The sequence below is a fragment of the Chionomys nivalis genome, chromosome 12, assembly GCF_950005125.1.
Source record: "Chionomys nivalis chromosome 12, mChiNiv1.1, whole genome shotgun sequence".
NCBI lineage: Eukaryota > Metazoa > Chordata > Mammalia > Rodentia > Cricetidae > Chionomys > Chionomys nivalis.
The window spans coordinates 39,256,525-39,279,853 of NC_080097.1; the positions used below are offsets into that span (position 1 = coordinate 39,256,525).

At 44.0% G+C, this 23,329-nt stretch overlaps 2 protein-coding genes across 6 annotated transcripts in view; both read left to right on the top strand.

Annotated features, from left to right (window-relative positions):
- Positions 1-23,329, top strand: part of Lrch1 (leucine rich repeats and calponin homology domain containing 1) — a 184,898-nt gene that overhangs the window by 112,781 nt on the left and 48,788 nt on the right. For all 5 annotated transcript variants that reach the window (XM_057785984.1, XM_057785987.1, XM_057785982.1 and 2 more), the window contains exons 4-9: positions 5,132-5,237; positions 10,582-10,718; positions 11,468-11,595; positions 12,839-12,902; positions 15,920-16,025; positions 19,014-19,126. In XM_057785984.1, coding sequence (XP_057641967.1) covers positions 5,132-5,237; positions 10,582-10,718; positions 11,468-11,595; positions 12,839-12,902; positions 15,920-16,025; positions 19,014-19,126 — 654 coding nt within the window. The remainder of the gene's footprint in view (positions 1-5,131; positions 5,238-10,581; positions 10,719-11,467; positions 11,596-12,838; positions 12,903-15,919; positions 16,026-19,013; positions 19,127-23,329) is intronic.
- Positions 18,243-18,641, top strand: LOC130884802 (60S ribosomal protein L36a). The gene has a single exon (XM_057785988.1). It carries the CDS (start codon positions 18,280-18,282, stop codon positions 18,598-18,600), a length of 321 nt encoding a protein of 106 aa, XP_057641971.1. The 5' UTR covers positions 18,243-18,279; the 3' UTR covers positions 18,601-18,641.

A 23,329-nucleotide genomic window follows, 5' to 3' on the forward strand; every position in this document is an offset into this window, starting at 1 on the left:
TGCTGGAGGTGCAGACTCAATGCTCCTACCAGGGTTTCACTGGCTGAGTCATCACTGAAGACATGGTTCTTTTATTCTGTGCAGTCCGACTAAATGATGAGGTGTGTTTGGTGAGCGGCGCTATGTAAATGCCACATGTTCTAGTTAGCCGAGAGCTGTGAAGCATACCAGCAAACATGCTAACGGTCTGAACACGCTTACTAAGAGCTCAGTAAAGTTGAGACCTTTTATGGACGACACATTTGCCAAAGGCTCGGGAGCTCCCCGCTGCTCCTGCGTGCTAAGTGGCTTGCTGGCCGTGTTTGCTTTTTCTCGGTTCTGTTGTCACCCACTCCCTCACCACGTGAGCATCCTGTTGTCTGTGCAAAAGAACCCAAGGCCTGATTTGGAAACCTGCCTTTGTACACCTACCAGGCTGGCCACAGTCATTCTGGTTGGAAGATATGTTTCCAGGCCCTACCTACACACACAGTTTTTTAAATTCTCTCTTCATGAACTGTTTGGTTTTTCTTGGGAATCTGAGCGAAAGGGTGGACGACAGACTTCTGAATAGAGCCCTCCCCCATTATTTTATGGCTAATGCTCCTGCCTCTGAGGTAAGTGTGGGATTGTGTGGCAATGTGCCTGCTGTATCATTTATCCATTAGTGGTCTCTAGAAATGTCTTTGGCCTCTCTGGTTCCTGTGGAAACCCAGGAGTTGCTCAGGGCTCTGCTGTGTCTTCCATTTCTGCCTATTTACTTATCAGCTACAGGACATGAAGCATGCGTTTGTGGTATACGCAGAGAGGCCTGAGGTAAAATGTCACATTAGAGAGACAAGGGTGTTAGGAGATTTATCACATCAAAGGTCGCCTGGAAGGGTTCGAGTTTAAATTAATATACAATATTTCTCTTCTTTTTTTACGTTCTGACTGTAGGCACTGAGGGTTGTTTTATTACTGAAAACTGACATCACTGAGTCCATTATTTCTTGTTTAGTCAGTCAGTGGATTCTCCTGGTGCTGAGAGGAAATTAGAATTATTTAACGCTCCATTTATTTACTTGTTTGTTTGTTTGGCGTGTGCAAATCAGGAAACTTGGGGAAGTGAGTGCCCTCCTTCAACCATGTGGTTTCCAGGGGCCAGGGACTGAGCTGAAGTCAGCAGGCTTGGCAGTCGGTGCCTTTTACAAACTGATGCTCGGTGCTCGGGTGCTCATTGCTCCTTGTCTGTGAGCTCGCTCAGAGAGGCATACAAAAGGCATCTCTGCAGAAGGGCATGGTTCCGTGATGGCTGGAGACTGCCCAAAATTTGCTTTCCCACCAGCTACATAGAAACCTGACTTTCTCACAGACCTTCCTCTGCTGCTCCGTTGACAAGTGTGGTCTAACATTGTTAGTCTAGTCATTGTTAGACTCTAAGAGAGTTGGGTTGGGTAGTCCACGAAAAGCTTACATTTGAGTATTAATATTGTTATAATTAGATTTGCTTCTCTATTCTAGGAGAATTAAGTCGGTAAACATCTGTAACAGTTGCCTATGGCCCTCGCGTTGTACAGTTGTGATGTTATAACATTGAGCGTACAGTGACTTCACTGATGCTCAGCTTAGTTATTCTCTGAGACATAGTAGCTTGGGGCTAATAGAACATTCAGAAGGAATTAATTTGAATATTTTAGTAAGTAAATGAATGTAGAATTTACAATCTGATAATTTTCACTAATTGCGGTAAGGCAGTGCTATTTATTTTTAATTTATTTTTTAAGTATCGTCTTTTCAAAATAATCTTTAAAAAGCCCTAGGCCTTACTTAGGCTAAATATGCATGGAAATGTTCTAGAGAATAAGTCCATTCTAGAAATATTGCTTGTGCATTTTAAAAACCAAAACATCCCCAGACATGTAGACTATTATCTCGTTTTCCTCCTCATCCTTCAGCTAATTAGACATAATTACCCATGGGGTTTATTTTAATGACGATATTCGTAACCTCTTTAAAATTTGGTTAGGTTCAGTGGCTCCTGGGGAATAGGACTTGCCCTGTTTTTACCATATTGAGTGTACAGTGGTCACAGCCTGTCTCTCCCTTATGTAACAGATTTGCTTGGGAATTTTCTCCTTACTATTTTATTGGGAGGCATAACTAGTAGGAATATAGAATATCATTAACATAGCCCACTTCAAAATCTGCACAGGCCGCTGACCCCTGTGCTTACACTTGTCCACAGGCTTCCTGTCTCTTAGGTGGAAAAGTCAGGCACCTTTGGGGTGCAGCATTGTTTTATGTAGGGTAAGTGGATGCTATGTCTACCAGCATGTTTGAATACAGCCTGCAGGAGTTGGTTTTGCTCATAAGGTCATAGCATTAGGGGTGTGTGCTAGGAATCGTCACCTGGCTGTAGGGGTCCAGCATTCTTCCATGATGATTAACTGGGAGCGGTTGACACGGGGCAAGTATATATAGTTTTCCCTAAGAATGGAGCAAGGCTGAGTTTGATCTCAGGACAGGGCATCCTGTGAGTGTGTCGCCCAAATGTGTAGGCTATCCTTTAGCTTCTTGTTTCCCACTCATGTTTTAAAATCATATTCATTACATCTTTGAAACTTGTGGGAATTGTTGATTTCACACTGAGACAGATTTCCACAAACAGTGGAGCTCGCTTATAAGATCACAGAAGCTTAATTTGTAGTTCAGTAACACACGTCCTCCCCATAGATAGAAAAGAATCCCCACAGATTCTTCCCCACAGCCCTGCCTCCACCTCTGACCTCAACCCTCCTGCGCCAGACTTGGTCTAGAGTCTGGAGGACAGTGATTTGATGTGACGCCCGTCTCAGGCATGCCTGGGTTCCATGTTTATGAGGGCTGTTGTAAACCAGACTGGAATGGGCCCATTGCGGATTCATAACTTAGTTAAGACATGGAAAGATCCAGTTCTCACAGGAAGAATTTGTTTTTGAACCCCTTGGCTAATCAGAATTAGGCCATGGCTATGGACTAATTCTGATTTTACTTTCTTATCTATTGTTTCTCGTTCATTTGTGTTTCTGCAGATGTACTGGTGGAGGTTTGTTGTTCTTGCTTTGTTAATTTGTCTTCAACATGAGAGGTGTGTGTGACTTTTGTGGATCAGGAGAAGGACAGCATCCTGAAGATGCTGTGACCCTGACCCCTCTCACCCTGCTTCTCCACTCCGATGACGACAGGAGAGTGCAATGTGTTGTCGACTCCATGCACACCATTTTCATAGACTGGGGCCTCGTACTCTTGTACCAGAGGTGCTAATTGTGCCTCTGTGAGGAAGTGTCCACTGCGCAGGCTTGTGACTGACGAGGATCACCTGAGGGCTTTGAGATAGCGGCAAAGCTAGAAAATAGAAATCTCTGACTGACATAGCCCTGGTCGAAAGAGGTCTTGGTTGTGGGGTTGAAGTAGTGAGCAAGGGATTGACTTGTTAGTGATGCATCGTCTAGTCTGAAGGAAAGTGAAATGGTATTTTGTAACAAGGCCTTGGTGACCTCTAAAGAAAAAGAATGTTTTGCAGGTTAGTAACATGGGCTATTAATGACTAGACCTCATTAGGATAATTCTCAGCCTGCGTTTGTTTTTGGTTCTGTAATAGCCAGTGGAACCTGCATGGAAATTGAGGGATATGTTAAAACATTCTGGGGTCCCAGCTGCAAGGCGGAAGGAGCCACAGTATTATGGGATGTCCACATCAGAGGGTATTGGAAATTTCATCTCTGCCTTATATCTGGCACTCTGTTAGGCACCAGAAAGATGGAGAGACTAGGCCATGGGTCCTCTCACCTAGAAACTCCCAGCTTTGCAGGAGGAGGAGGGTAAGGGAACAAGTGAATTACAGGTACCACTGCCTGTGTAGGACCACAAAGGGGAAGGGGAAAATACCCATCCCTGGGTGTTGTTCAGAGCAGGAGAGGATCATGGGAATGTCTCAAAGTGTAAAGTTGAGGCTTGAGTTGAGCTATAACAGATGTATGGGAGGCCAAGAGGAAAACCAGACTTTGCATATCAAGCAGGGGGTAAGCAGAATGAGTCCTGGTGCTGTGAGACAGTATGGCCTACACCAAATCTCCCAAGTGGTGACTGCATGGCTTGAGCATAGAATGCAAGAGAGAGCATTCAGAAAAAGTCAGGGGAAACTGACAGGTCTCCTCACAAGGGCTGGGCCCTACTAATGCTTAAGTTGATGAACCACAGAATGGAAATTGCTCTGGGATAGCTCTGAGGGGATGGATGTGAGGGCTGGGGAGGAACAGAAGCCATCCAGAGAGTGTCACATGTAAGAGTTGTTCTGAGAGAGGCTGAAGGGGGGTCTAGAGTTGTAGGAGAAGAAAGCAAAGCCCGGCAACTTACTGGAACTGAAGGGAAGATGTGTGTGTGTGTGGGGGGGGATAATGAATTTGTATAGGGTAAGAAGAGCCACGTCTCTATTTTATGTGGATGAGTTTGTATAAGGTAAGAACCACATCTTTATTTTACATGGATGAATTTGTATAGGGTAAGAAGAACTGTGTCTGTTTGATGTGTCGTGAATTGGTTCTAATCAAGGATGACAAAATCCTTGTACCCCCATAGACTTGCTTACCAAATGTGTATGCAGTGGTTGGCCACAGCTTTCTGCCATGTGATAGGAAGTTCATTTGGAATAACTTGCACAATCAGTTGGTGTGCTCATGTTTCTCTGTGTAAAAACTTGGTATGATGGGAGGCCGTTTCCTCTCCTTCTGAACAGTGCCTGGTACTTCCTTCCTAAGGGCACCTGGCACCTGCCTGCCTGGGCTCACAAAGCCTCCTTTTCTCCAGCTGCGGATATTAGCTAGCAATATCACCTTGCAAGTTTGTGGTGGGTATTGAATAAGATCTGAGCACCTTCGAAAAGAGAGTGACAGAAACGGCTAGTGGATGCCACTGATGTCTCTTCTCCCTTCAAAGGACACAGGAAACTGAACTCCTTCTCTTCATCGTTGAGGCCCTGACTGGGGAGCTGGAGACCAGTAGAAAAGTGGAATGTGGAGTTAGCCAAACATTTGCGTTCTTTGACGAGAATTCCCATGAAATGCTTGGGGGGCGGGGAAGGCATTTTATTATCCCTGTCTGACCACCCCCTCCAACCTTTCTCTTGCTACAGGATGTCAGCTGCAACGAGATCACAGCCTTGCCCCAGCAGATAGGCCAGCTGAAGTCTCTGCGAGAACTGAATGTCCGGAGAAATTACCTTAAGGTTTTACCACCCGGTAAGAAAGTAGGGCAAGAGGGAGAGCATGCAGGAGACATTACCCTTTTCGTTTTTCTTTTATGAGCGGTGGCGGGTCTTGTGTGCCTGTGCACTCCGGTTGCTATTATTAAGAATCTGAATCTCACCGGCAGATAGCAGAACAATGATGGTCAGGTTGTAGTTCGAATCACGGCTATAGCAACACAACCATTAACGGGATGGATGTTAGCTTTTTAGGACAGCTATGGGAAGGACCGCAGAGAGGACAGCTTAAATTGCAGAAGCGTGTCTTTTCGTCGTCGTGGAGGCTGGAAGGTGTTGGCCAGGTTGTTCCTTCCAGGGTCTTTCTCCATGGCTTGCAGATGGTCTTTTCCTTCCGGTGTCCTCAGAGCATCTCACTATTTGTGTCTCTGTCCTGGTCTCTTTTTCTTATTACGCCAAATGATTAAAGTCTTCCCTAATGGCCTCAGTGTCTCTTAATTACCCCTTTAAAGGTTTTGTCTCCAAATACCATTAAATTTTGACATATTGGGGTTAAGAGTTCTATGTCTGAATTTTGGGGTGAGGGACTTGGCCAGTCCATACCAGGGCAGAATGAATTCTTTTGGGGCAGGTGTGAACTGTTCTAGAACATGAAGCCAACAGTCTGGAGAGGACAAGCTGATTTCCTGAGATCGCATTAGATTTTCCTTAAGGGCCCTCTGATGTCCAAATTGTACTTTCGTATAGCATGTTTTGATTATGTTCCTCTCCCTTCCCCAATCCTGCCCAAACCCCACCCTGCCTTCCTATCCAGCCAACTTTGCGTCTTTTTTTTTTCTTTTTTTTTTTAAGCTCATCAAGACCAATTTTTACTCCCCAGGTATTCTTGGGTGTGTGGCCTTCCATGGGAACATGGTCACTTCATCATGGCCTACACTTTTTAGAGAAAATTGTCTCTCCCTCCCCTGGCAGCTAACAGTTGACAATAGCCCCAAGGCTAGGGGTAGGACTTCGTGCCCACTTTCCATCTCCTTGCTGGGATTTGGTCCTACATAGGTTTTGTGTGTGCTGTTGCAACTGCTGCAGATTCACATGCTAAGCTGCCCCTGCTGTATTTCGGTATCATGGTTTCCTATGCTACCCACTATCTCTGGGTTTTACAACCATCTCACCCTCCCTTCCTCAATGATCCCCAAGCCTAGGGAGGAGAAGGTAGAACATTTATGTTCCATTAGGGGCCGAATCTCTTATCTTCATTTGGCCATCTGCCAGGCATGTGCTACTTCTCAGATGAGGGTTTAGAGATGCGCTGATCTGTGGGTATAACAATAAGTTATTAGGAGCCAGCTTAATATAATGACAATTTTTAGCAGAATAATAATAGTAGATTCTGCCTTGGGGTCTGTTACCTGTCTAGCCATAGGTTCTTTGCCCCATCTTTAATGGTGCTGGATATGGGTCTCATCGTGTAGGGTGGACTTACATCCAATCAGAAAGTGGTTGGTTATTGTATGATGTTTGAGCCACTCTTGCACCAGTGGGCATGCCTTGCCAGGCTAGTCATTACTGTGACTCCCAGGGTTCAGAGCATACTCCCAGGGTAAGAAGGAAGATTACTCTTTTTTTCTCTGGTAGCGTACACCACACTTTTGAGCTCTATGAATGCTGGCTAGTAGGGCTGATGCTTCCCAGTCAGTACCTGCTTGATTTTGCTATGTTCCATAACTTAAGTACGTTGCCTCATCTTAGGTTCTACGGTGACTCCATTTTAACTCTTTGATGTAAGTGCATATGATTATGTTTAGGAAGCTTCTGCAGTAGCCAATTTCTGTGACATTTTTGGAAGGCATCTCAGTGCCAACATGCACACTTGGAGGCAGCTGCCATCCAGTTCGTTTGGTATTCATTAGTGTGGCATTTTGAAATCTGCCATTCTGTTTTCACTTTCTTGTTCGAGACATGGAATCAGCTTCTGAAACAGTGCGGTGGAGCCCTGTAAAATGCATCATATGTGATGGTAGAGGGCCGGGGGGGGGGGGAGTTTCCCCTTGCTCATGCTGGCTTGCGTTCGAAGAAGAATTATAAACTTCCTCTGTGTAGGTTTCGTTGCCTTCTCTGAGATGAGCTCATTGAAGAGATTTACTTTCTCCACTGGTTCCGGGGCGCAGTTTCATTTCTTTGAGTGTATAAAACCATTTTCCCTAATAATAATAACTACAAACAATAACAATGATAACGACAAACAAAATTTTAATTCACAGCACATCTGCACAGCACAACCTTTTGGGCTCGTTATGAAGAAGCCCCTCTGCATTCGAGTGCTTGTGATAATTATTTTGGAAATGTCATAAATAATTGACTCTGTTTCCAGAAGGGAAAACCAGTTACGTCATTGTATGGCCACAGTGTGGCGCGGGGGAAGAGAGCACACCTGCCAAGCCTTGGTTTCTGTTTCTCTTCCTGTGTCTCCCCCACCTTAAGGACATTCTTTTCCCTAAAAAAATAAAAAATAAGTTGCCACTTGCTCTGCCTTCCATATTTATGTTTTCTCAGCTTTGATTTAAAAAAAAAAACAAAACCCAAAGCTGAAGTGTTAAGTTTACTGGAACATCCTTTTTAAAAAGGAAAAAAATAATTCTGAATATCACGTTTCTGTCTGCCTCTGTGTAGAGAACTCTGTTGGCAAGAGTGTTGGTCCCTCCAGGCAGCCCATCCGTGGCCTTCCATATTTACCTCTGTTTGTTCTCCTGGGGATTCTTCCCTCGTGTGTTTTCAGTTTGAGGAGGGGAAAAGAGAAGTTTGCAGCCCAGTCACCCTCACCAGTTTTGTGTATCTTACAATGAATAGAATGGGGAGGTCATGCTTCCTTCTTTTAGGCCCTGAGGGCAGGGGCACTAGAGGGTTATTCCTGGTCTCCCTTTGAATGGAGAGAGTTCGTCCTCCTTTTCCAGCTTCCGCTCCTTCCTCTAGTCTTCTTTCTCCTCCCTCCTCCTCCCAACGGTCTTTCTTCTGCTTCTGCCCCGTTCTTCCTCTTCTTTTCCTCCTGTTTCTCTTCTCCTTTCCTCTCTTCCTCTTCTTCCGCCTCCTGTTTGCCTCCGTCTTCCTGTTTTCCTGCTTCTCCATTCCTTCCTTTCCCCCTTCTCGACCTGCTTTCTTCCTTTACCTGTTCTGCCTCTTGGCCTTTTCTGAATCAGCCTTGCAAGGCTGTCATTACCTCCTATGCACGGCTGCTGTGGGAGCGTAGAGGTCTCGTTCCCCTACGCAACTGCACAGTGAAACCCATGGACCCGGCAGTGGTCACCGGAAAAGCATCCTTCGATCTTCACCTGTGAGGTCTCCACTCCCCGAATACTCCTCTGGTTATACTCATAGTCTTCATTTTAATTGGTAAACAATTTCTGGGAACACTTGCTACATAATAGCTATTGTCTAAAAAGCCCCCTTTCTTCTAGCAAAAGAATCATAAAAGCCAGAACACAGAGTCCCATTAAATTTTAACACTGATGAGAAAGCTTAGCTCTGAAGTCATCCTGCCCCGGGGAATCCCAATCCTTAGGTGATCTACAGACTGTACCATGAGGGATGTATACTAGTTAGTCAGTTTGTTCTTGGTCAGCTTGACACAGGCTAGGGCATCTGGGAAGAGAACGTCAATTGAGAAAGTGCCTGCATCTGATTAGCTTGTAGGCAACTCTGTAGGCATTTTTGTGATTGGGGGCTTCCAGCCCACTGTGGGTATTATCACCCCTTGGCAAGTGATGCTGGTTTCTAGAAGAAAGCAGGCTTAGCAAGCCTTGAGGAGCATGCCAGTAAGCAGCATTCCTCCATGGCCTCTGCATCAGCTCCTGCCTCCAGGTCCCTGCCCTGACCTCCCTTTGTGGTGGACTGTAAACTGTATGCTGAGATAAGCCCTTTCCTCCCCGGGTTGGTTTTGGCCGTGGTTTCCATTGCAGCAATAGAAACATTAAGACAGAATTCTACTTTCCTTTCAGTCTCATGCTTCCACCTCCACAACCTAGCTGCCCCTGTCACTCCTCCCTGTGCCACATCCAGACAGCCTTTAGGAGATGTCCAGACTCATGACTGCCCCCACTGGGGATGTGAGCTGCTCAGGGCAGTGTGGACACACAGATTCCTTAGCATATGCTTTGACATACAATTCCCGAGTTTGTCCTATAGAGCCTCCACAGATTTCACTTTGAGGCCTGGGAGTTGGGTGTTCTTCATCGTTCCAGAATTTTCTATCTCATCACTCCATTCTGGAAGATGAAGTAATGCCCTGAGGCGTGAAAGGCGGAAAGTCCTTTACTTTCCCTGGGCCTTGAGTTCTGAGAAGACACAGCGCTCAGCCCCAGGGAGTGGTGTTGGGGGAGCCAAAGTCCTCTGCAGGGTTGTTTGAAAGCCTCAGCCATGTAATGGAAGAGGAGAAACTGCTGAGTCTTCTTTTAGGTGGGTGTCCTCTCCCTTGGGTCCTCTCCCTGTCTAGCTTCTGCTGTCTTCCTCTTTAGGAGGCCAGAAGTATTTGAAATCACTATATTTTGGCCTCTGACAGCTCCCATACCCGAAATACGGGGCACTGTTCTGAAGTGACCCTACTGTAGTCTTGACCCAGCCAGCTCCGAGATCTGCCAGCATCGCCCTAGGTTCTGGCACTGCCCAGCCTCCCTTTGCTCTCTGGGAATCTGTTTGACTTCATTCCTAGCAGCTGCCAGTGTTGGTTGGAATACTTGAAATTACTGAGTGTTTACTGTGCCACTGGGTGGGGACCTCAGGCTAAATGCAGCATCTTCTATGAGCTGCTCCGGGGCCAACTTCAAAGGCAACAAAACAAAGCCCAGCCAGGTCGGAATTACGGGGCCTTTCAGAAAATTCTAAATTAGGTAACACTAGGAAAATGAACAAAACACAACAACAACAACAACAGAACAGCCTCTGAGAAAATCAGGAACATAGTGACCGAAACTCTTTCTGGCTTCGTGCCAACTAAGCGCCACTGAATAGATAAGGATTTTCTGTCATTAGCATGTCATCCCTCGTCAGCAAGTGCTTCAGGAAAATGGGTGACAGAACAATCATGTTCTGTGTGACAGGGGCTCCTGCAGTTCCTTTGCTGGAAGAGAACTGGCCCCCTAGATACTATGAATGGCAAGTGTTCCCAGTGCAGCTTGTGGTGACTGAGCACCCAGGAAAAGATCCCTCCATTCAGGGAAATACTTTATATGCTTACCTTGTATTCCTAACAGCTGGCTTTTGGTTTTACTAAACAGCATATCCCCCATATGCAGAAGGTTAATTTTTGAGGGTGTAGCTGCTTGATCCTGCTGTTTTCTGAGATTTTTTTTTCTTTTCTTTTAATTTGTTTTCCTTTCTCTCTGTTTCAGAGCTAGTAGATCTCCCCTTGGTAAAGTTTGACTTTTCCTGCAACAAAGTTCTGGTGATCCCCATTTGCTTCAGAGAGATGAAGCAGCTGCAGGTGCTTCTGCTAGAGAACAACCCTCTGCAGTCCCCTCCGGCTCAGGTGAGGACCCGCCCAGAGCCTTGACCCAGCGGCCCCTGCTCTATGACTCTCTGCATACCCAAGACTGCGCTAGGCATGATGGGGTGCAGTGGGTATTCTCCCGCTGTGCGTGAAGCTTTAGGTACATCTGGCTAAGTTATCTGTGTGCACATCTGTGTCACCGTTTTGAACACCTCAAGGCCAAAATTACAGGTTTGGGGTAATATGTTCCATATTTGTACGTTAACTAGGAAAGTGGAATTTAAACATCTTAAAAATAAATAATCACTGATATTTTTGAGACAGGTATCAAATATAAAACCATAAGAAACACTATAAAGTATGTATGTTTCTTCATACAAATAAGATTTTACAGTTTTTCTTTTTAAATAATGTAGTGACTTATTAAATCTATGATTATCTTTTAAACTCTTAATTGTTCTCTATAGACTTGAAAATTAATGTTTTTTTTACCTTTTATAGTTGGACTATTACCAATATGGGCCCACTTTTATAAATTTTACACTATTTTAAATACATTTTTGTTAAAATTTAGTAGTTTTAAAAGGTTAGGAACTTCTTGAGCATGACTTTCTGTTCAAAGTAGAACTTGGAGGGAACAGTCCTGAGAATCCATGTGTGTTTTGTGGCCGTCGTTAGGGGGTTGCTCACCATGACATTCTGAAGATTAAATTGCATGGTCAGGGACCTGGAGCTTACATTTTGTTTTGTCACTGAAGAATAAATACGCGTTCCTGATGTCTTCGTAGATTTGCACGAAAGGCAAAGTGCACATATTTAAGTATCTGAGTATACAGGCGTGCCAGATTAAGACGACTGATCCCCTCTACCTCCACGCCATGGAGAGGCCTCATTTACACCAGCACGTAGAAGACAGGTGAGTTAATGCCTTTCTTCTTGAGAGAGCCTGCTTAGAAGGCGCATAGTCGCAGCTGCCCAGATAACTGGGAGCCAGAATACCTATGTATCATTTGTGTGATTCACACTTACGACTTAGAGCTTGGGAAAAGAATGGCATACAAAACGCTGATGCTGGAGAGACTCTAATCTACCTTCTCCTCATTAATAATCAATTCTTCCCAAATACGTGTGTGGATGCTCATAAACAATATCTGTAATGGATTTTTATGCTTCCAATTAACATAGCTATATCAAACTATTATTGTAATGCATTGCATTTTTTAGAGTTGGTGTTCTTAAGCTGGGATGGTGGCATACACCCGTAATCCCGGTATTTAGGAGACCGAGCTAAGAGGATCATGAATTTTAGGTCAGTCTGGTCTGAACATAGGTATGTATAGCAAGATCTTGTTCTGGCCCTGCTGTTCTTGATTTTAATCACTGTATCAAGCTGAAATGTTTTAGGAGTTACCGATCTGTATACCTGCACACTGTTAGTTGTATCTTAACACCGTTAAGACCTGTGGGTTTCAGTTTTTAAAATGCATTGTGGATATTTTTTTTCCCTCTTTCTTGTGGAAGTGTGAGGATCCCTTCAAGCTTCCCTGGGCCATCTGTGCCGTAAGACAGGCCATGAGCATCCTGAGAACAGAGTAGCCTCAGGGACACTAAGGAACAGCGCCTTCTAGAGACTTTTCCAGGGCAGATCTTTTGCTTTGCTCTTCGCTAAACAGGGTGACTTGAAATTTCATACCACCCTAATGGTATTTTCAAAATAATGCTATAACTATATATTGATTATTTTATATTCATATTACCAGGTATAGTTAATCACAGGAAAGGTTTTAAAAATGATTGAAAATAGTGTTTTATTACCTACCAGATAAAAACAATTATATATCTTACTATTTTTACATATGTACAATGAAATAAAATTAGTAACTGTTTCAAAGCAATAAGTTGCTCCTCAGAGAAAGAAGTCCTGAATACAGAGAATTATGATGTCCTCGGCAGCTATGTATAGGTTCTCATTATGTCCATTTCTTCATAGTTCTTAGGAGTAGACTGTGATTCATTGTCACATAATCATAATTACAATAATGATGATAAATTTTCTATAATGAAGTTATTATATTACTAATCGGTATATCTGGGTGTCAACTTTGTGATTTTTTTAATTTTTTTCCTAACCAAATTCAATGATGATGACATCGCCCTAGTAAGAAGGATTCTGATTCGGGAGTTGGAAGTGACAATGGAGATAAGCGGTTGTCTGCCACCGAGGTAAATCTGGTGACCACAGTATTCTCCTTGGTTCTGGGTCCTTCTGTCTGTATCCACTAAAGTCTTTTTCTGGAAGAAGCCACTGCTGCATTTGGATGATTTGCATTGACAGTTCAGTCACGTTTGGGAGCACAGCCCGGAACCCCTAAGGTTACTTAAACAGTAGCTTCTGTCCCTCTGTCTCTGTGTCTGCCTTATTATTTTAGAAATAACTCAAAAATACAGTCCCTGTCTTTTTCCCACTCCCACATTATCTGAATAGTCTTTACTGCTAAGTAAATATTATGAAAGGCCAAGTCCTATACAAGCATGAAACTCTTTTAGAAATCTACCTGTCTTTAACAGTACTTCAGGGAAGCGTGGTTATATGTATTCAGAAGAGTTAAGGAGTCAAGCATGCGCTGTGTCTGAGTAGCTTATTCCCTGAAATGTTTGTAACTAGCCATTGTATTTGTAAAATGTTTAAGCGAACATGTGTGTTAGGGTGTGCATGTGCCACACCATGTGTGGGGGTTAGAAGGCAACATGCAGGAGTCAGTTCTTTCCTTCCACCATGCGGGTTCCGGGGATTAAATTCACGCAGGTCATTGGACTTGGCACCTCGCACCTTTACCTGCGGAGCCATCTCTCTGGCCCTTACCTGTAGTTTCTAGAACAGTATTTATAGTTCTGCCACCTCAGCTGTGTTCTGCTCAGAGAATTAAATGTATTTGTAAGGTTAGTCAAATCAGTCTGGCATGGCAGAGCTTCCTCTAGTGACGTGGAACATGCCATGCATATCTTTTGTTTATTTTGTTTTTGAGACAGGGTTTCTCTGTGTCTCTTTGGTTGTCCTGGAACTCACTCTGTAGACCAGGCTGGCCTTTAACTCAGAGACCCACCTGCCCCTGCCTCCTGAGTGCAGGGATTAAAGGATTGTACCACAACACCCAGCCATGTGTGGTCCATTAGGTCCCACAGGGTATCCTTGAGGTTGCAATAATTAGATCAGTTACTTCATCTAAAGGAATCACAGTTTTATTGAATGCTATTTCAGGAAGTTTTTTTTCCCCCAGTTCTCTTCTGGTTTTGAGCTTCAACAAGCAGAAAAGTTTATTTTCCCCAAAATGTGCTATAAAGCAGTGTATTTAAAAACAAAACGAAACCACCTAAAATTTGGTGCCGGGACATGGATTGGGTAGTCTTATAAAATGCTTGCTGTGCACCACGGGTTCAATCCCCAGAGCCGCTGAAAAAGCCAGCCCCAGAAATACAATCCATTCATCACACTGTGAGGAAGAGAGACAAGAGGAACCTGGAGCTCAGCAGCTCCGGCCAACCAGCCCAGCTAAATCAGTGGGATCCAGGCTCAGTGAGGAGACCCTGTCTCTAGAAGAATGTGGAGAGGGAGGGGGAGTTCCAGCATTGACCTCTGGCCTCTACATGCTACACACCCCCCCCACACACACACACACGCACGCACGCACCCCACACCTCCACAACAAACACACACACTTAAAAAAAAATAAATTAAAATTCCTCAGCATTTTTCTGATGAAGAATTTCTTTTAAATCATTTTGAAGAAGAGTTAGTAGGAAGAAAAAGGCAGTAAGAAAACGACCCACGTGAAGCCACACTGACAGTCGGCCGTGGTTCCCAGGTGCGGTGGGAACGCTGACCACACTGCTTTTCTATGTTGCTGTCTATTTAACCCCTTAGACGTCACGAAAACTCCCAAGTCCTCTCAAATGGACCATTGTTGCAGAAACTAGCCACCCTGGACTTATTTTCCATTAAACTGAAACAATCTCTCCTTTATCTCTCTTCTAAGAGTAATTAAGTTCATTAATAAAACATCCCACAAAGAGCTTCATTATCCTTCTCCACTTATAAGTTGGATGCTAATAGCATTCTGAAGAGAGCCCAAGGAATTGTTTTCCCCCTTTAATTAAATGCATATCTTTGGACTTCTGCTAACTGTAAGGGTAGGAGGTGGGTGGAAGGGAAGGGGACTGTAGAAATAATTATAAATCAGTAGAATAAAATGAAGGAGTCTTTCCTTTGCCTGTCTCACTCCTATGCTAGCCTCATTGTCTAAGCATACCTCTAAAACGCTTGTTTTGTTTTTTAGGAATGGTAAGGTTTTGAATTATACTTCATGGTGTGCTATTTGTAAATGTTCTGGCCAGGATCACTTCCCACTGAAACCTCATTGTTGGGGTCAGTGGTCACGCCAGTACCTTTTCTCTGATGGTTGCCGTTGTCTGACTGACTTAACATTGGTCATGAAGACAGTAGATGCATATTTTCCCCAAGATAATTCAGCGAGAGCTTGTGAGGAATCTGTGAATATTTGTTTGCTGAGTGAAATTCATGCTTGCCTTCTGCCTGTTTCTAAATTGGCTGTGCTTGTGTCCAAGAATGAAGAGAGCTGCAAACCTTGAGCAACCAGCAGCACACCCGTTGTGTGCGCGGAGGATGCCCTGCTCCCTGTGCCTTGGGATGCTTGTCACTTGTCACTAAATAGCAACACCAGAAATGGAGATAGGAAGATAAATGAGGATCTGTGTCTTAACTTGTGATACAAGAGTATGGCTTAGGGCCAATGTGATAGTTTGTTTTAAACATTCCCCTGTTACCTTGGGCATTGCATAGTCCTTGAGTGCCTATGGCTGTAAGCTCAGAATGGGAGGAACCCCAAGAGACTTTAGGTCGAAGCTTATATGTGGAGGTGTGTGTGCAATGTTAACATTGTACATCTGCACTCATAGCCAGCTCTCATTCATAAAGCAGAGATCCCCAGTTGTGCTGAAAGTCTCACTCACATGCCCACCATCTCCCGTGAGCAGCCGCTCTCGAGTTCAGACAGCACCATCAGGGTGTTTCTGAATTTGTATAGGTAGGATTTTGTCTCTGCTGTCTTTTACTCAGTGTGCTGTTTGTGAAGGCCAGGATGCCACTTTCTTACAGAGTTCTCTTTGTCTGCACCCACAAGACTTCTCCTTTGAATGACATGATTCCCTTTTTATCTTTTTAGCCCTCCGATGAGGACACAGTTAGCCTCAATGTTCCCATGTCAAATATCATGGAGGAAGACCAGACCATCAAGGAGGATGCATGCCATCGTCTGACCCCAGCTAAAGGTCTGAGCGAGATGTGTGTAGAGAGAGCCCTTGCTTTGTAGGTTTGGCCACAGTGCTTCCAGCACCACGTACAGATGCAGAGATGATCAGTTTACTCTCTGTGTCGTACATACTGTGAGCCAACTGATGTACCCATGGGTGAATTTCATATCAAGTCCCAGACTCTAGATAGCTCTTCTATCTATTCTACAGGTGGAGAGACCAAGGCTCAGACAGTTGAAATAACTTCCTAGTGGTTTCTCAAGCCAGCTCTGCTCCTCACAGTCAATAGTGGAGCCCCCATCCTGAAGATTAGAGGAGAGTCTTTAGATTGATTTTTGAAAAGAAAATATTGATATGATACATAAAACTTAGGACAGCTCTACTTGCTATCATCAAATCTCCACATCTCAGTGACAGTCCAAGTAGAAGCTGGTGGTTGGCAGACAGATGCCCTCCAAGGGTTGATTGGCAGGCCAATGCTCATTCCTCACCGTTAGCATGGATTCCCAGTGTCTTCACATCCATGTGTGTTAAGATAGAGTGGTTGTGGGCTGGCCTAGAAGTGCCCATCATTTATAAGACATGCTTTATTCCATGGTCTCATCTAATACACTTGAGGGTGGAAAATGCCTTTGAGGTACGAGCTTGAGAATCTGTTGGACTGTAACCAAGTCAGTTGGTCTCATTCATCTCCTGTAAAGGCCATTAGATTAGATGGCCTCTAGGGGTCTTTGTAACTCAAGTGCTTTGACACTTAGATAATCATCAGGTGATCACCAAACACAGTAGCTTGAGTGTCTCAATCCTCGTGAGAGCCACACTGTCATAGATAATTGGGGCATTATTTTGATGGTGCCTATTTATTCAATGACTTTAAAAGAAAATATTACAATTTACCGTTCATGATTGAGGATGGAGAATGTTGTACGCAAAGTGTAGAACTGCATCAGTGATAGGTCAAATCCCAGGATCATCACTTTCTTTCAAAATTTATTAGATTTATTCATTTTATTTTATGTGTGTAAATATTTTTCCTATGTGTATGCAAGCATACCATGTACAGGCCTGATATCTGCAGAGGTCAGATAAGGGCATTGGGTTCCCTGGGGCTGGAGTTACAGTTGATTGTGGGTCACCATGTGAGTGCTGAGGGCTGGGAATGGAACCTGAGCCTGGATCCTCCCTAAGAGCAACACACACTCTTACCTCCTGAGCCGCATCTCCAGTCCCTGTCATGGTCTTCTTAAGGATCAGAGAGCTATTTTAAGGCCACTCAAACATTTCTCTATTTTTTTTCACTTCTTAGATTTAGGAAACTTGTATTCGTTTGGAACAAGGTCTTCCTACTTCCTGCCTGGGCTGGCCTGGACCACTTTCCTGCTTCTGCCTCTCCGGTACTGGGTGTAGATGAGCAGCACCACACCCGACTCTTAGCTTTAGATTTTATTTGTGTTTTCTGACACATTCTTACATGATTTATTTATTCTTAGCATATGTGCATTGGTGTTTTGCCTGCATTTGTATCTGTGTGAGGGCATTAAAGATCCCCAGGAACTGGAGTTACAGACAGTTGCAGGTTGGTGTGTGGGTGCTGGGAATTGAAGCCGGGTCTTCTGGAAGAGGACCTGAGCCTTCTCTCCAGCACCATAGATTTAGATTTTTACACTTAGAACTTGAGGGTAGCCTTAAACGTAGAAATTACGATAGAAACCATACGTGAATCCAAAAGTCTAGCCGAATACATACCTGAAAATATAACTGTCACTGTGTTCATTCATGTAAATCTTATCACAATATGTAGCATTGGGCATCATGTTTGAGACATATTTTTCAAGTAAAATAATTAATCTTTTACTAGTAAGTTCCTCCTAACCCCCTGACAGGGTTACCTTTTAGACTTCTGTAGTCTTCTGTGCAGACTTCACACAGTCCCCTGTGCTCTCTGTTTGTCTGTGCTCTGCCTGCTGGGACAGGTGATTTCTACCCCAGCCAGCATGCTCTTGCTTCTGGAGAGCCTTTCTCAGGGGAGTGGGGGTAATTTCTGTCATTGGTAGGATTTGGGGGTCTTGTCTAGTCATGTTCCACATTTTCTGAAGATTTTTGGTTGCTTAAGGACAGAAGTCATTTACTCCCTCCAGTGGACATGAAGGTACATATCTTAAGTGGCTTGATGCTTCCCATGGAATAGCCAGTCAATACATTTTGTTGAACTTAGAATTTGAATTAGCCGGCCTTCCCTCTTTCTTTCTGTGCCGATATCGCACCCGCCAACATGGTGAACGTTCCTAAGACCCGCCGGACATTCTGCAAGAAATGTGGCAAGCACCAACCCCACAAAGTGACCCAGTACAAGAAGGGCAAAGATTCTTTGTATGCCCAGGGAAAGCGGCGTTATGACAGGAAACAGAGTGGCTATGGTGGGCAGACTAAGCCTATTTTCCGCAAAAAGGCGAAAACTACAAAGAAGATTGTGCTGAGACTGGAATGTGTGGAGCCCAACTGCAGATCTAAGAGGATGCTGGCTATTAAGAGATGCAAGCATTTTGAACTGGGTGGTGATAAGAAGAGAAAGGGCCAAGTGATCCAGTTCTAAGCTGACCTTGTTATGAAGACAATAAAATCATGAGCTTTCACTCAAAAAAAAAAAAAAAAAAAAAAGAATTTGAATTAGCCACATTCTGCTAAGAGTGTAAAAACTCTCTTTTATAATTGTCTTGATTCTTTAAAACCATGAGGTGACATTTAAGTTCTTTTGTGGGGAGCTAAGCCATCAAGCAGCCTTGATGTCTGACATTCAGTTTGGGGTTTGGTTTATTTTTTATTCCTTCTCCCCTGGTGAATTTTCACCTTATATTTTACAGGGAAGATTAAGTGTGGGTTATTCCTGAACCTTCACAGGGCGTGAGAGAGGGTTTGGTAGCAGTTATCTGTGTGTTTGAGTACCTGTGCTCTGTGCTTCTGTCCTGAAAATCATACTTTCTTCCTTTCTCTGTGTCTTCCTGACAGGAGAATTTCAGCCAAAGCCTTCCCTCTTGGGTGACAGCAGCTCAGGACAAGAAAGAGACCAGTTTGCCGATGGAGCAGACGCTCTTCACTCGGGATTTATGAACTATATTAAGGTAAGATGGTGCGGCTCAACTCATATTCCTCTGCTTGGCACCTTAGAATTCAGGTTCAAAGATTTCAGTCCAACTTTCCAGTCCCGTTTACTGTTTGCTCCTGAAGCCTCCAGCATGTCTTCTCAAAGTTCAGCATGTCTATGTCTGGCTTTGGGAACTCGCTCAAACTGTGCCTGTCTCTGGACGGGATGATGCTTATATATGGTTTTCGTTTGTTTTGTTTTGGTTCAGGAGTTACTGAGGGCCTTCTTCCTCACCCAGCCTCACAAGTTAGAAGCCTGACCAGAAGAATTACCATGCTCATTTGCAAAAGCTCAAAATCATTTTATTTTCCTCAACATGTTTTGTGTGAATATTTCTTGAGGCTGAGCACCCTTTTACCTACCTCCTTAGAACTAGAAATGCTAGCTGGGCAATGGTGGCGCATACTTTTAATCCCAGCACTCTGGAGGCAGAGGCAGGCGGATCTTTGTGAGTTCGAGGCCAGCCTGGTTCAGAGCACGTTCCAGGACTGGTTCCTTAGTGCCATATGGATGTCAGAGGACAGCTAACTCTCTTTACACCATGTGGATCCCAGGGATTGAACTCAGATCATCAGGCTTGGTGACAGGCACCTTGACCTCCTGAGCCATCTTGCCAGCCCCTCATCCATGTTTTCTGATGATCAGTTTGATGCTTTGACCCAGGTTAACCAATATTTTTGGCCATTAACTCCAAGGACACCAGGAGGAAAACAAGCTAAACTTTATTTACGCTGCTTAAGATTCTAGTGTGCTGTAGCTTTCTTTTTGCCCTTGAGGTGGAAATAATTGATTTGGCGATTCCATAATCACCCCTACTTAGTTTGTGCGGTGTGACAGTCTAAAGCCAGTGCTTCTCAACCTTCCTAATGCTGCAGCCCTTTAACACAGGTCCTGGTGCTGTGGTGACTCCCCAACCATAAAATTATTTGCGTTGCTACTGTAATTTTGCTGCTGTTACGAATTGTAAATAGCCGTATTTTTGGATGATCTTAGGCGCTCCCCCCCCCCCCCCCCCCCGTGAAAGAGTCATTTAGCCCCAGAGGGGTAGTGACCCCCCAGGTTGAGAACCACTGATCTAAGGTAACAGGCATCCAGAAGGGTAAAACTCAAAGTGATCTGTACAGTATCCTAGCTTTTCCCTTTCTGAGCTTCCTCTTGTCCTCTGTCTCCGTCCGCATTGCTTTAGCTGAGCTCATCCTATCTCACCGTGATAGTTAGTGGTGGCACTCCAGCTCCTCTGCCAACACCGCCCCGCTGCCACCAGCTGTGCTGTTTTCTTAGAGCCCAAATCTGATGCGGTTTCTCTCAGGTCCCTCCCACAAGGTTCTTTCGCATATGACCCCTGTCTGTGTGGGACAGGAGAGTCATGAGAACATGGGAAAATGATTTGGTCTTCATTGCCTCAAGAGTTCTAAAGATAGAACACTTGAAAAACGTGTTTGGAAGATTCAAATTCCAATTTAAGTTCCAAAGGAAATCAGGGTAATTAGTAGAGCACATTGTCCCCCGGATTCGAGAGTTCCAGGATGCTGAGGATCCTGGAAATGGCTGCTGTACAGGGCAGATCCTCTGGATAGAGACACAGGAGTAAACATGTGTTAGTTAGGCTCAACTTCTATTTTGTAACCTTATACCTAAGGACCAATTTCAGTACCGTACTGCCCTGCACATTGATCATTGAAAGTTCTGTATTTTATATAATCCTTTCTTATTTCCTGAATTGGCATCCTGTGTTTTGCTATTCTGGTCAGTTTTTTTTTAATCATTTGAAATAGTTATATTGTATGAAACCACTATGCATATTAAGTTATCCAATACCAAACCAGCCTACTTAGAGAAAATACCAACTTAGATTTCTGAGAGCCTTTGGTTGCAGTTTTGTCAGTCAATACCAAGCTTTGTTTTATGTATGTCTGTTGTTAGAGACACCTGGCTCAGTGTCAAGTCAGGCTTAATGGTGGAGGTCGGTTTTGAAGAATGTGTTGTTGTAGAATTTCATCATTGTGCACTTGCCAGTCTCACGTGGCCACAGCATCGTTATGTGTGGCTGCCTGTTATTGGTTTATTTGTATGGCCTTCACTAACACCTTCGTGCATACCTGTATAAAACTTACCTACCACGTCTTTCTTTAATGAGGTGCTCTGAAGCTGTCTAGGGCTAGGAAGCATCTCAGCATTATATTGGGGACCCATTGTGAACTGTGAACATTTTTTTAAAGGCACAAAAATATGAAAATGTGCGCTAAGTGGACCAGTAGCAATGCTTGTTCAGTTTACACTATGAGAATTAGAGCCGGAAGGCAGAACGCTTCTTATCCCGCCTCACCTGGAGCCTGCATGTGTTTAGTTTACATTTTTTTGCCAATTACTCTGTGTGTGTGTGTGTGTGTGTGTGTGTATCTGTGTCTGTGTGTGAGAGTGTGTCTGTGTCTTTGTGTTACTCCGAAGTACCCCAGCACTGCTTTGGAGACTACAGGTGAATTTTTTGTTGAGTGGACCTGTTCTTGAATGCTGCCTAATTTGAAGGGGAAAAAAAAAAAAAAAACAAGCTTAGCTGGCTAACGTCTGCTTGTTCTGTGCTCAGAAGAAAAACTACATGTTTTGGCAGCTTTTCCTTTTGAGGTTGCAAATGAGAAGGATACCATGTCTCCACTAGCAGAGACTTAGAAGAACGGGGACACGTTGCTTTGGGTGTGACATCTAACAGTCTGTTTCTGTGGATTTCACTGTCATTTGCAGAGTGACGCACAATTAGTTTATATGGTGGTTGTTAAACTGTGGAAGTACAGTCGGTATAGTAAAAGTCTGAGTGGTTTTTGAAACACTCTCCTCAGGGGAAATCTGGTCCTAAATACACACCAGACCCAATGCTGATGTGCCCCCACATTATACAGTCCAATATTCTTTCTTCCCTAATAGGGAAATGTACCCATTCCAGGGTGGCTCCCTGCCAGTGTTGCCCAGCCGGGACATTTTCCTTGTCCGAGGAGAAAGTTCAAGGAAACACATGGAAGGCCCATAGTAGACATGGCTTTCCCAGGATCTACTCGCTCTGTATCGTCTCCAGAGAACTTTGGTGAGGGAGGCTCAGGGAAAGCATTTGAGAGAATTCTGAATTTGTTCCATGAGACTGTTGGATTCAATGTACGGCCTTTTTTTCTACAGTTAAATACTAGTTAGTTGAATTAAATAAGGAACTCAGGTAAACTATGTTTTTTTAAACATTTAATTTTCTAAGGTTTTATTTGTTTATTTACTTTTTTTGAGACAGGGTTTCCCTATATAACAGCTATGGCTGTCCTGGAACTTACTTTGTAAACCAGTCTAGCCTCAAATTCTCAGAGGTCAGCCTGCCTCTGCATCCCTGAGATCTGGGATTAAAGCCGTGTGCCACGACCGCCCCACTAATTTTCTAAGTTTCTAACTTTTTAAGTAATTGTGATAAGATATGTATAAAAAATAATTATATGTATAAAATATATGTATAAAAAATAATTATATGTATAAAATATATGTATAAAAAAATTCTTGGCCGGGCGGTGGTGGCGCACGCCTTTAATCCCAGCACTCGGGAGGCAGAGGCAGGCGGATCTCTGTGAGTTCGAGGCCAGCCGAGTCTACAAGAGCTAGTTCCAGGACAGGCACCAAAGCTACAGAGAAACCCTGTCTCAAAAAACCAAAAAAAAAAAAAAAAAAAAATTCTTTCACCTTAAAAGTTTTTGAGCCAAGGTCTTGGTAGGTAGCTCAGACTGACCTTGAAGTCACGATCCCTCAGAACTGACCTTCGGAATGCTGAGGTACAAGTGGACACTGCCTATACCCCACCCCAACAGATCCTCCTACCCAGATTTCAGTGGCACAGTGCAGTTTGGGCTAAGGATATGCATATTGTTACACTGTCCTCTTACCGCCAAAACCCTTTCGTCGTTTAGAACTGAGACTCTGTACCTATTAAATCTGTCCCATTCTGCCTCCTGTCTCTGGCATTCACTGCTTTCCTTCTCATCTCAACGAATTTGATGACTATGAGTATCTTGCATGGGTGCAGTCATGCAGAGTGTGTGTGTGTGTGTGTGTGTGTGTGTGTGTGTGTGTGATTTCATACTCGAGATTTTCTGGATGTAAAGACTATCCCATTACGTATCAGTAGCGTATCAGCGCATACCTGGTTGGTTTTGCC